This window comes from Coregonus clupeaformis, chromosome 33 (assembly GCF_020615455.1).
Source record: "Coregonus clupeaformis isolate EN_2021a chromosome 33, ASM2061545v1, whole genome shotgun sequence".
Taxonomy (NCBI): domain Eukaryota; kingdom Metazoa; phylum Chordata; class Actinopteri; order Salmoniformes; family Salmonidae; genus Coregonus; species Coregonus clupeaformis.
In genome coordinates, this window is record NC_059224.1 from 30,882,802 (window position 1) to 30,896,027 (window position 13,226).

The window sequence follows — 13,226 nt, forward strand, 5'->3', positions numbered from 1 at the left end:
GGGAGAAGAGAAAAGAGGAAGAGAAGGAGAGGAGAGGTTGTGAGTCTAGGCGGAGACGATTTGTCCATCTACAAGGCCCTGTGCTCCAAACGTGGCATCAGTCATTTCCCTTTAGATGAAGGATTCATCTGTCTTAGAGTGCATTCGTAAATACACTCTGGCTATCTACTCTGACTTCAGAGCATTCTCGTCTGAGTGAGCCAGAGCGCAGAATAACTGATGAATTTACAAACGCGCATCACTCGTTGAATATGACCGGTGTCAGTAAACATTGGCTACATTTTTTTATATAAACTCAGCAAAAAAAGAAACGTCCTCTCACTGTCAACTGCGTTTATTTTCAGCAAACTTAACATGTGTAAATATTTGTATGAACATTACAAGATTCAACAACTGAGACATAAACTGAACAAGTTCCACAGACATGTGACTAACAGAAATTGAATAATGTGTCCCTGAACAAAGGGGGGGTCAAAATCAAAAGTAACAGTCTGTATCTGGTGTGGCCACCAGCTGCATTAAGTACGGCAGTGCATCTCCTCCTCATGGACTGCACCAGATTTGCCAGTTCTTGCTGTGAGATGTTACCCCACTCTTCCACCAAGGCACCTGCAAGTTCCCGGACATTTCTGGGGGGAATGGCCCTCACCCTCCGATCCAACAGGTCCCAGACGTGCTCAATGGGATTGAGATCCGGGCTCTTCGCTGGCCATGGCAGAACACTGACATTCCTGTCTTGCAGGAAATCACGCACAGAATGAGCAGTATGGCTGGTGGCATTGTCATGCTGGAGGATCATGTCAGGATGAGCCTGCAGGAAGGGTACCACATGAGGGAGGAGGATGTCTTCCCTGTAACGCACAGTGTTGAGATTGCGTGCAATGACAACAAGCTCAGTCTGATGATGCTGTGACACACCGCCCCAGACCATGACGGACCCTCCACCTCCAAATCGATCCCGTTCCAGAGTACAGGCCTCGGTGTAACGCTCATTCCTTCGACGATAAACGCGAATCCGGCCATCACTCCTGGTGAGACAAAACCGTGACTCGTCAGTGAAGAGCACTTTTTGCCAGTCCTGTCTGGTCCAGCGACGGTGGGTTTGTGCCCATAGGTGACATTGTTGCCGGTGATGTCTGGTGAGGACCTGCCTTACAACAGGCCTACAAGCCCTTGGTCCAGCCTCTCTCAGCCTATTGCGGACAGTCTGAGCACTGATGGAGGGATTGTGCGTTCCTGGTGTAACTCGGGCAGTTGTTATTGCCATCCTGTACCTGTCCCGCAGGTGTGATGTTCGGATGTACCTGTACAGGGAGACAGGTGTTGTTACACGTGGTCTGCCACTGCGAGGACGATCAGCTGTCCGTCCTGTCTCCCTGTAGCGCTGTCTTAGGCGTCTCACAGTACAGACATTGCAATTTATTGCCCTGGCCACATCTGCAGTCCTCATGCCTCATTGCAGCATGCCTAAGGCACGTTCACGCAGATGAACAGGGACCCTGGGCATCTTTCTTTAAGTGTTTTTCAGAGTCAGTAGAAGGCCTCTTTAGTGTCCTAAGTTTTCATAACTGTGACCTTAATTGCCTATCCTCTGTAAGCTGTTAGTGTCTTAACGACCGTTCCACAGGTGCATGTTCATTAATTGTTTATGGTTCATTGAACAAGCATGGGAAACAGTGTTTAAACCATATACAATGAAGATCTGTGAAGTTATTTGGATTTTTACAAATTATGTTTGAAAGACAGGGTCCTGAAAAAGGGACGTTGCTTTTTTTGCTGAGTTTATATTAAATTGTTGCCAGCAGCACAGTTACAGTTAACAACGCTCTAGATAACATGTAAACAGCCGAACCAGCTCTGCTAGGGTGAGTAAAATGGTCAGAGGGAGGTGTTCTCTCATTTGTGTCTGGACACCACTAAGGTTTGGATAGGACACCAGAGCACATTCTGAGCGCACTCTTGCACTCTAGAGTGAATTTACGAACACACCCTTAGTGGTGTCCTATCCAAACCAGGTGGTTCCTCTCATCGTTCCTGGCAACATATATGCTGACTCACCTATTTCCCTCTCAGGAAGCACTGATAGACTATGGCCTGGTCAGTGAGGGAGAGAGCAGCACTGGGTGATATTACATCCTAGTTGTAAGAATGTGTTTATAGTTTCCTTCCTAGCAGTACGTCAACTGCCGTAAACATTTTCTTTGCCGACTTTACTGTACTGACACCAGGCTGCCTCAGCGAAATACAGACTCACATAAACTTGTTTCAACATGACCGTTTTTACAGGTTTTTCCATTAGATGTGGAACTGTAATAAGAGGAAACTGCCACGGAATACTTACAACACTAAGTCTTTTGATAATGCTTACAAAATGAACATGAACATGCACATGCACACACAAACACACTCAGACACACACACATACATGACACGCGCTACAGTGGGTATACTGTGTCACTGAGCAAAGGGGCTTAGGGTTGGGAGGATCTGTCTTTCAGGGAGCAAGGCAAAGGTGGGAGAGCGCTTTAAACGGAAACAGCTGCTTGTGTGAACTAACCTCAAACTTTCCCTTCTTCTCCTGAGGCTCCGCTTGGGCCTCGTTGGTCTTCGCTGCATCACACTTCAGGATGCCCTCTCCCTCCATTTCCTCCACGATCATCACCGTCTCCCACTTCCCAAACGTGCTAGCAGGGAACATGTCCGACCGCATGCTATCCCCAAAGTACACCACCTGTATACGGTAGGAGACAGGATAGACAATGAATGAGGCCATTATCTGAGCAGCTGCTCAGTAAATTACGTTGACTTTTCTATCTTAAAGTAACTACCTCTTTATCTGATTAGTAAAGTGCTGTAATAAAATAGCAATTTGGCTGGATTTGTTTCAAGGGAGCGTTCAGCGGTAGTCGAATAATAAAGCTGACGTGTCTTACTGCCCCTTAGGGCAAACTAGACCAGACACGATGAGGCTGCGAAACTCATCACGTCTTCTTTGACCATCATGTCTGTTTCGTACTCAAGAAAAACACGTTAAGACAGGCTTAGCTGAACAGCATACGAAAACTAACAGGCAACCCATTTCCTCACTTTCAAAACCCATTGCAATACATGTAAATAGTTGAATTCCTTGCAAATCCAGTAGAAACGAAGGGTTAAGAAGAGTGTCAGAGGGATTAGAGAACAACTAGAAGAAACAAACAAGAATGTTGCCATAATGGAAACAGCTCTTTAGAGGAAATAGCTCCTTGAGTTTCAGCACATCACAAAACTTTGACTTCTCAAGCGATCCCTTTAAGGAGAGAATAAAGGTTATTACACCAGGCCACTGAGGTCAGTGTTCTATAAGGATAATGAGAAAATCTTGGTACTAAAGACACACACTTAAAGAGTCCTTCACATAGCTCTCTGTGTGGAATGCAGAGTGGGGTGTGTGTGTTTGGGAGGGGGGTATAGATGAGGCAGACATCCATAAAGAGGAGGGGGTGAGGGAGGAGTGGACGGTCTTTAATGAATTCATGTGGGCCGCTGGCCTCGCTCCGGAAACCCCCTCCTCTTCTCATGCCCTTTACGGCGTCTGTGACCAGGCCTTGCAGTTCCACGCATAAATAAACAGGACAGACAGTCGGCCAGCCGGGGCCCAGGCTATGGAGCTGTGAGCTGGGCCTGTGGAGCTCTGGGGCTGGGGCGGGCTCAGGCATCAGGTTTCCAGGCATTCCCAGAAACTGGCCACAGAGATGGAGAGAGAGCACTGCTGCGGAGTGCACCGATCATTTTTCAGCTCCCCACTGCAGCCAGAGGCATCGGATCAGTATGATAAATATTTACAGGGCCAGGAATTCCAACACAGTGGCAAAACATTATAGAGAGGCTTTCATGGGGCTCGCTAGATGCTAAACAGTTTCATAAGGCTGGGACGGATAATGCAACAGAATTCATGTTTTAACTACAACTTTCTCCATAAGTTGTAACTAGCTACAACCTGTGGATCCTTCCCTTCCCCTAGCCCCAGTCAAGAGTCCCCCAGCCCAGAAGAAAGTTCATTTCACCCCGGCACTGTGCCCCCTACTGTTATCAATGCATCACTCAGAGCAGCGATTAGAGGTAAAGCCACCCCTGGATAAACAGGTCTGGAGAGCCACAGCAGCCCAGAAAGCCCAGCTTAATGAGCCCATTGTGCTCCACTGTGTGCGGCCTGGCTGGGACAGACAGACCAGGGTCAAAAGTAGTGCACTATATAGTGAACAGGGTGCCATTTGGGACGCAGCCAGAGAGAGGAGGGAGGGGGAGATCACGTATCTGACATGAGAGGGCCAGGGAGATGAGGACTATAATCCATGTTACTTAGCCCCCGATCCAATCATGACAGCAGAAACGCTGCTAATATGCAACTAATGAAATTGTAAGGATACAACAGAACTGCAATATCCTGATATAGGCTTTCTGGTTAACTTGGATTACAAAAAGAATGTAATCTTTCAATCAATGTGAATATGCGAAATTGCCAATGTATAACGAACGCCTTATGATCACACCAAATGATTGTTGCATGCTTATACTGCTCTTTTAATTTAATAAAATACTAGTGCCATTTCAATCATTGACTCACTGAGTCTGTATGAGCTGGGCAGCTCAGTGTATAAGCTGTGATGCTACATGTAGCAGCAAGGCCTGTGCTCACTGCTACATGGGACTGTAATCTGCTCTGAATGCCTCCCATTCAGCCGGCCTAGCGGGCCTACATTAAGTCCTATCAGGTAAAAGTGAAGAGAACCCAAAACATCGACTGCCTCAGGTCACATCAGAGTGGCTGCCTTAAAGCTGCCATAGGTGCAGGTTGACACTGCATTCCGCGAGCGCTTTCTCCACGTGGCTCGATAACAGAGGGGGCATTGAGCGCCCCTGGCCGGGTGGATGGTTGGAGTCGGGAGAGCGAGGAGAGGCTGAGGACGTGGATGATGATGGGCGTCCCTGGGTGGACTCGAGGGGGCTTGACACAGCTCTTGCCGGGGCCTTTCCTCAAGAGCTGAGACAGAGCACAAACAGAGTCTCAGAGTCAGACGAGCTAGCCGCCTGCCAGAGATCGTATAGGTTGTGTGCTCTTCTCTACAGTAACCGCCTGTTTATCACAGCACCTCACAGCAGGTCAGACAGCTCTCTAGCTGGCACTACAGCCCTGTCGACACTCATGCCAAGGTCTGTAGGTGTAGACGGCCATGTTTCCCTCTCCGTCACTCCGGTGCAAATCTCCCTGAGCTGATTTATAGGACGTCTGATCTCTGTGCGTTTGCCAGGAACGGAAGCTCAATGCAAACCTACACTGTTCTGTGGATAAACATTGAGATACAGATCCCAGGATAGTATGGAAGTGATGGTTATTTGGACACATGTATAAAGTTTACTAGTTACTTCAACAGCTGAGCATAACTTCCTCTGGAAGGACAAGAAAATAATCAACTAACCCATCAAACAAACAACCTTACCTTAGGCTCAGGTTTCCCAGTCATGGTTTTGAGCAGCTCGTGGAGGTGGGGCCAGTTCCCTTGAGAGTACCAGCCAGCCTTGTCCAGGGACGGCAGCCCTTCACTTTCCTCCACATCATTCACTGCAAGACAAAGATAGCAACCTTACCACAGTGTCACCACACGGCTCGACCACACGGCTCAAAGACATGAACATACATGACCACACCGCTCAACACACAACCACACCTAAAAACCTCACCGTCACATTACTCAACATTGGCTGGGCCAACAAACAAATATGACAGGGCAAATTGGATTCTAACAAAGTGGATATTTCCACAGTTCAATATACAGTTCTCTTGTGAGGGATAAAAATACCTAATTGAAAAGGGTGATTTTTCACAGGGGAAATTAGCCTATTTGGAGCTACTTCCATGAGTATGTTAAACAGTTCATATTTAGGTCTCAGCATGTGGTTGAAGTCTGGATATAGATTTCCTTCTAAGCTCTGCTCTTAGCTTTGCTGCTGCTGGTACACAGAGTATAGCAGCCATTACATCAGCACAGCAAGGGAAAAACTGTTCTCGGAGTGAAAACAGAGTCATGGGCTGCTTCCCAAATGCCACCTTATTAGCACACTAATGAAGTGAATAAGGTGGCCCTGGTCAAAAGTAGCCCTGGTCAAAGGTAGTGCACTATATACAGAACAGAGTGCCATTTGGGACATAACCAAGAAGGCTAGCCTGCTTCCTCCTCTCATACCTCTGTGGGTGCAGTGGCCCAGTCTGGCCCAGTGTAGCCTTGTCTCAGAGTACGTCCCAAATGGCACCCTATTCCCTGTACAGTGCACTACTTTTGACTAGGGCTCTGTTCAAAGTAGTGCACTATATACGGAATAGGGTGCCATTTAGGAAACACCCTCAGCCACCAGCCAATGTGTCAGCTTCTCAGTGAAGAGGAACAATTCCAAAGGACTACTCCCCCCCCACCCCCACCCCAAAAAAGAACGCTTTTTCAGGCACTCACTCACAGAAGTCACACATCATACAGTACAAGAAAGTGTGTCAATCACCTCATGGAAGTATTTACAGTTAATAAATAACACTCAGGGATCTTTCCAGACTTCAGGTACATGGTTTATGTCTTGATGCTCAACAACAGCCAAATACTTTTCACTAAGTAATTCCTGGTTGATTAGAGGGTTTTTTGGCTTGGCTGTTGCGCTGCTGCTTAGCAATAACCACCGTCTGCTTCAGTTTGAGCAAGGGGGCATTGGAAGACAGCCAAAACAAGATACAGAGAGGCTGGAACCTAAACCGCACCACACAACTCCCAGAGCATTACACACACTCTAGAAACTGCAGGGAAGGAGGCCCCAGAAAGTTTCTTGAAAACAAATCTAATGTTTAGTTAAACAGCTAGGGTTAAGGCCTGCTGGAATCTCCATTGAGTAAATAGTACAGTATACACTTCGCTGCCCAGCTTTTAGGAACCCTGCACTTATAAAGTGGGTGATTGCACTTCTGGACAGGAGAAGAAAACAGTCTTTAGGACAACTCATGGGCGCTTAAGACCAGCAGCAAGAGAACCTCTATTCTATTTTTATAAAATGACAGTCCTTGACAGAGTGGGCTGCACCAGGTTCATGCTAAGGTTAAATATGCTGTAAATATTGTGGCAGAAGAGAGAGACAAAGCACAGACTTTAGTTTGGCGACTCCGTCACGCGTACACACACACACACAGAGTAACAGCTGTGAGGATGTAGGGACCTTAAGAGAAAGTGGAATGAGAAGTATGTGGTCTCTGGAACCCCAGAAAAACTGAGCACAGAAACAAACACACACACGCACAAAGAATACCGGTCACCTATTAGGATGTGAAATCCTGTGGCGTTTTTACCATAACCAGGCAAATATTTAGAGAGATCTGGCATCCTCTGGACAAATGGCTGCTGAAGGCCATGGCTACGTCTCAAATGGCACCCTACTCCCTACATAGTGCACTACTTTTGACCAGGGTCCATAGGGTTCTGTTCAAAAGTAGTGCACTATATAAAGAATAGGGTCCCATGTGGGACGCACCCCATGCTTAATAAGAGGCTGGGAGGAGTCTGATGCTAGCAGCCAATGTAAAGGATTAATTTATAAAAACTCTCAGTCTAATACAGTACCTGGCAGAAACTGGGCTCTTATGAATTATATCATGTAGCTACTCCTGTCCTGTGTAGGAACCCATTCAATTACACACATACAGTATTTGAGCCACTCCATCAAATGACGCTCATGTTGGAAAAATATCTAAATTGAGATTACATTTTTTTTAGGTAGGTCCAGAATTAGTGAGCTTTAAAATAATCAATAACTTGTTGAATATTGCAGGACATAAAACTGCACACATATACTGTGTACAACACATTAGGAACACCTTCCTAATATTGAGTTGCACCCCCTTTTGCCCTCAGAATAGCCTCAATTTGTCGGGGCATGGACTCTACAAGGTGTCGAAAGCATTCCACAGGGATGCTAGCTTTGTTGACTCCAATGCTTCCCACAGTTGTGTCAAGTTGGCTGTATGTCCTTTGGGTGGTGGACCATCGTTGATACACACAGGAAACTGTTGAGCGTGAAAAACTCAGTAGCGTTGCAGTTCTTGACACACTCAAACCGGTGCACCTGGCACCTACTACCATACCCCTGCTTTGCCCATTCACCCTCTGAATGGCACACATACACAATCCATGTCTCAATTTTCTCAAGGCTTAAAAATCCTTCTTTAACCTGTCTCCTCCCCTTCATCTACACTGATTGAAGTGGATTTAACAAGTAACATCAATAAGGGATCATAGCTTTCACCTGGATTCACCTGGTCAGTCTATGTCATGGAAAGAGCAGGTGTTTCTAATGTTTTGTACACTGTGTATAATTCAACAAATTAAACTGTAGTGTATATATACATACAGTGGGGTCCAAAATTATTGACACCCTTGATAAAGTTGAGCAAAGATTACTGTATAAAATAAATAATTCAAATACTGAGCTATATTGTTGTTTGGGAAATGTTATTATTTTATACTAATTCAATTGCTCAGAGAAAGAGATTTTGTTTAACAATAAATAATAGTTTTTTCTCAAAAGTATATATATTTGTTTTACACTCCTGTTTTCAATACCTTTCAATACCTCACCTTGCGAGGATAACGGCACTAAGACTTTGCCGCAAGTGGATCTTTCAGTAAGACAATAACCCCAAGCACACATCAAAATCCTCAAATAAATTGTTAATTGGCCACAAAATCAACATTTTGCAATGGCCATCTCAGTCTCCGAATTTGAAACCCATTGAAAACCTGTGGTTTGAATTGAAGAGCGCAGTCCATAAGCGCAGACAAAAAATATCAAGGATCTGGAAGGATTATGTATGGAGGAATGATTCAAGATCCCTTCCAATGTGTTCTCCATCTCATAAAACATTTTAGAAAAAGTCTCAGTGCCGTTATCTTCGCAAGGTGAGGTACTGTATTAAAAGGTCAATCATTTTGACCCCTACCTTTTTGAGATAAAAAAATATTACTTGTTAAACAAAATATATATTTCTCTGGGAAATTGCATTAGTATAAAATAATATAGTTTCCTCGTTTTTTGGAGCATACAATCAAGCTCAGTATTTGAATTATTTATTTTATACAGTCCTTTTTTCTCATCTTTATCAAGGGTGTCAATAATTTTGGACCCCACTGTATATGCTGACAAGATAACGCCCTTCTGATAGTAAACTAGCCTTATCCTCCTGAACTTAGACTGACCTTGTCAACTCAGCTTTATCTGATCAACTTAACAGCATCGCTATAGCAACACTTAGAACATTACAATATAGGCACATAAGTCGTGCACGACAGTGATGCTATATCCCGGAGAACAATATCTCTACAATCCAATATTCCTCCAGTATGGAATAGAAGCAGCTACTGACTGAGGCTATATCTGCCAACGTGGCGAGGGCTGGAGGAGGAGTGAATATTTGAGCGGGTAGGTCATTGTGTTTCACACATAACGCATCCCTCCAGTGTTATTCCTGGCAGGAACACAGTCCAGATGGGGGAGCATTCCAGAGCCGGTGCACACCTTCAGGAACCGACCGGGATTAAATACCAGCTGCCTGAGCAGGAAAACTCGGACCATGTGTGGATCACAGATCATATTAGAAATACTGACAGCTAATATGAACATACAGATGTCGGATCTTAATTTGATCACCCTGTTGCAGGATCACTTTTCTGCAATGCAGTACATTTAAAACTTGTAGTGTATTTTGAGGTTTAAAAAGGCTTCTGACGTTTGTAATTTCCATATTGACATTTTAGACTTGATTTTCCCCTACAAAAATGTCCATTAATTATAATTCACAAAATAATTAACATTTTCTGTCGCTGCAGGATTATTTTCCTGCTGTAGCAAACTGGCTCAAATTAAGATCCTACATCTGTAGTTTAAAACCCCACTAGGTCTGCAAGGATATGCAGTGTGATGGTCACCACCTGTCTTGATGCTAGTTTATCCTACTGGTTTCAGTAGAGATTTGAAGCTTGGGTTTTGAGAGATTATTAGATGCATGGATTTTTTTTTCTGGAAGCCAACTCCACAAGTATTCTGATTTTCTCAGTACATCATCCTAAAAAAAGGAAACTGCACCAAATACCCTAGTTTCATTCTCCTAATTATCTTTAAACGTCTGAAGACTCAACTCCATGCTAGTCGGAATAACTAGTATTTTATCGCTGAACACTCAAAAGCAGCTTTATCTCCTGACTGTTGGTTAATGGGATTATGGTGTGTTAACATCACTCAATGGAGACTATCAATCCTGACTGCCAATGTGTCCAGCCTGAGACATGCCCCCCACAATACGTTTCAGTAATCACCATCATGAGATCCCACTGGGGTGTAAAACCTACAGCCCTACAATGCTCTTTTTGATGAAGGCAGAGGGCTGTTCCACAGTGCTTAGTGTTGGTGTGGAGTGTACTGTACATAGGGTACTGATGGTTGACTGGGAAGTGGGATCCTGTGTGGACAGGCAGACATACAGATAGGGAGGCAGGCAGAAACTCACCCAGGGTCCTGAAGGGCCTCTGTTGGGGCACCAGGGAGAAGAACCCAGGCTTCAAGGCGTTGGTGATGATGATGTCAAACAGCTCCTCCCAGTCCTTCCTGCAATAGCCAATGAGAAACAATCCATCTGATTATTACAAACAAATACAGGCTTAGTGTGAGGTCAAAGTTTGGATGCCAACCAACTGGATTTGTTTAGCACAAGAAAAGAAAAAAACATTGCTTGAACTAAACATTAGGGAGTTGATGAAAAACATAAACAAACCAGAAACAGTGCATTTATGAAAAGGGTATGGAGGGAAATGTTAGGGAACAATATAAACATTTTCCAGAGAGAAATAAACTCACAACAGACCAAAAAAGACAAACACATACACTCATGGCGATTATTAACACTAGGTTAGCATCAGCGTCCAGCTCCAAGAACTAGCTAGCAAACATTCAGACCAGGGTTGCATCCTGTCTCCTTTACCTGGACCTCCTCTCCAGAGCAGAGCCATGTGGGTGGGTGGACTGGTGTTTGCTGTTCCCTGGCCTGGCTAGGGCTGACTGGGGTTACACTTTGAGAGAGACCTCTCACTGCAGCCGTACATGGGCAGATAGCAACCTTGAGCTGAGGCAAGGCCCAGGATCATTCAGAGCACTGCCTATTTGATATAAAACTCAACATTCTAAAGCTAGGCCTTAGACATGCAGGACCTCATCAGTCTCAGAGATACACATCCAAGTTATACAGCCTTAGGAGCTAGTCAAACATATTCCGGGCATAGCATAACATTATAGCTACATCCCTTTCTAGCGAGCAAAAAGCATAGCAGGTAAGTCTAAAAATATCAGTCAGAGCAAACATATAAATGAAGTTGTAGACTTATGGTTTCATCTTGCTGTATCCAACGGCTGGCCATGCCAAGGAGTCACCTAGATACTCCTGGAGAAGACATTTACATTACATTTACATTTACGTCATTTAGCAGACGCTCTTATCCAGAGCGACTTACAAATTGGTGCATTCACCCTATAGCCAGTGGGATAACCACTTTACAATTATTTTTTATAAATACAGTGAGGGAAAAAAGTATTTGATCCCCTGCTGATTTTGTACGTTTGCCCACTGACAAAGAAATGATCAGTCTATAATTTTAATGGTAGGTTTATTTGAACAGTGAGAGACAGAATAACAACAAAAAAATCCAGAAAAACGCATGTCAAAAATGTTATAAATTGATTTGCATTTTAATGAGGGAAATAAGTATTTGACCCCCTCTCAATCAGAAAGATTTCTGGCTCCCAGGTGTCTTTTATACAGGTAACGAGCTGAGATTAGGAGCGTGTGCTCCTAATCTCAGCTTGTTACCTGTATAAAAGACACCTGTCCACAGAAGCAATCAATCAATCAGATTCCAAACTCTCCACCATGGCCAAGACCAAAGAGCTCTCCAAGGATGTCAAGGACAAGATTGTAGACCTACACAAGGCTGGAATGGGCTACAAGACCATCGCCAAGCAGCTTGGTGAGAAGGTGACAACAGTTGGTGCGATTATTTGCAAATGGAAGAAACACAAAATAACTGTCAATCTCCCTCTGCCTGGGGCTCCATGCAAGATCTCACCTCGTGGAGTTGCAATGATTATGAGAACGGTGAGGAATCAGCCCAGAACTACACGGGAGGATCTTGTCAATGATCTCAAGGCAGCTGGGACCATAGTCACCAAGAAAACAATTGGTAACACACTACGCCGTGAAGGACTGAAATCCTGCAGCGCCCGCAAGGTCCCCCTGCTCAAGAAAGCGCATATACATGCCTGTCTGAAGTTTGCCAATGAACATCTGAATGACTCAGAGGATAACTGGGTGAAAGTGTTGTGGTCAGATGAGACCAAAATCGAGGTCTTTGGCATCAACTCAACTCGCCGTGTTTGGAGGAGGAGGAATGCTGCCTATGACCCCAAGAACACCATCCTCACCGTCAAACATGGAGGTGGAAAAATTATGCTTTGGGGGTGATTTTCTGCTAAGGGGACAGGACAACTTCACCGCATCAAAGGGACGATGGACGGGGCCATTTACCGTCAAATCTTGGGTGAAAACCTCCTTCCCTCTGTCAGGGCATTGGAAATGGGTCGTGGATGGGTATTCCAGCATGACAATGACCCAAAACACACAGCCAAGGCAACAAAGGAGTGGCTCAAGAAGAAGCACATTAAGATCCTGGAGTGGCCTAGCCAGTCTCCAGACCTTAATCCCATAGAAAATCTGTGGAGGGAGCTGAAGGTTCGAGTTGCCAAACGTCAGCCTCAAAACCTTAATGACTTGGAGAAGATCTGCAAAGAGGAGTGGGACAAAATCCCTCCTGAGATGTGTGCAAACCTGGTGGCCAACTACAAGAAACGTCTGACCTCTGTGATTGCCAACAAGGGTTTTGCCACCAAGTACTAAGTCATGTTTTGCAGAGGGGTCAAAAACGTATTTCCCTCATTAAAATGCAAATCAATTCATAACATTTCTGACATGCGTTTTTCTGGATTTTTTTGTTGTTATTCTGTCTCTCACTGTTCAAATAAACCTACCATTAAAATTATAGACTGATCATGTCTTTGTCAGTGGGCAAACGTGCAAAATCAGCAGGGGATCAAATACTTTTTTCCCTCACTGT

At 44.7% G+C, this 13,226-nt stretch overlaps 1 protein-coding gene across 1 annotated transcript in view; it reads right to left on the reverse strand.

Moving 5' to 3' along the window:
• LOC121549015 (5'-nucleotidase domain-containing protein 1-like) overlaps positions 1-13,226 on the reverse strand; it is a 64,515-nt gene that overhangs the window by 3,595 nt on the left and 47,694 nt on the right. The window contains exons 8-10 of the mRNA XM_041860784.2: positions 10,574-10,671; positions 5,481-5,602; positions 2,558-2,731 (exon numbers count right to left, since the gene is read on the reverse strand). Coding sequence (XP_041716718.2) covers positions 2,558-2,731; positions 5,481-5,602; positions 10,574-10,671 — 394 coding nt within the window. The remainder of the gene's footprint in view (positions 1-2,557; positions 2,732-5,480; positions 5,603-10,573; positions 10,672-13,226) is intronic.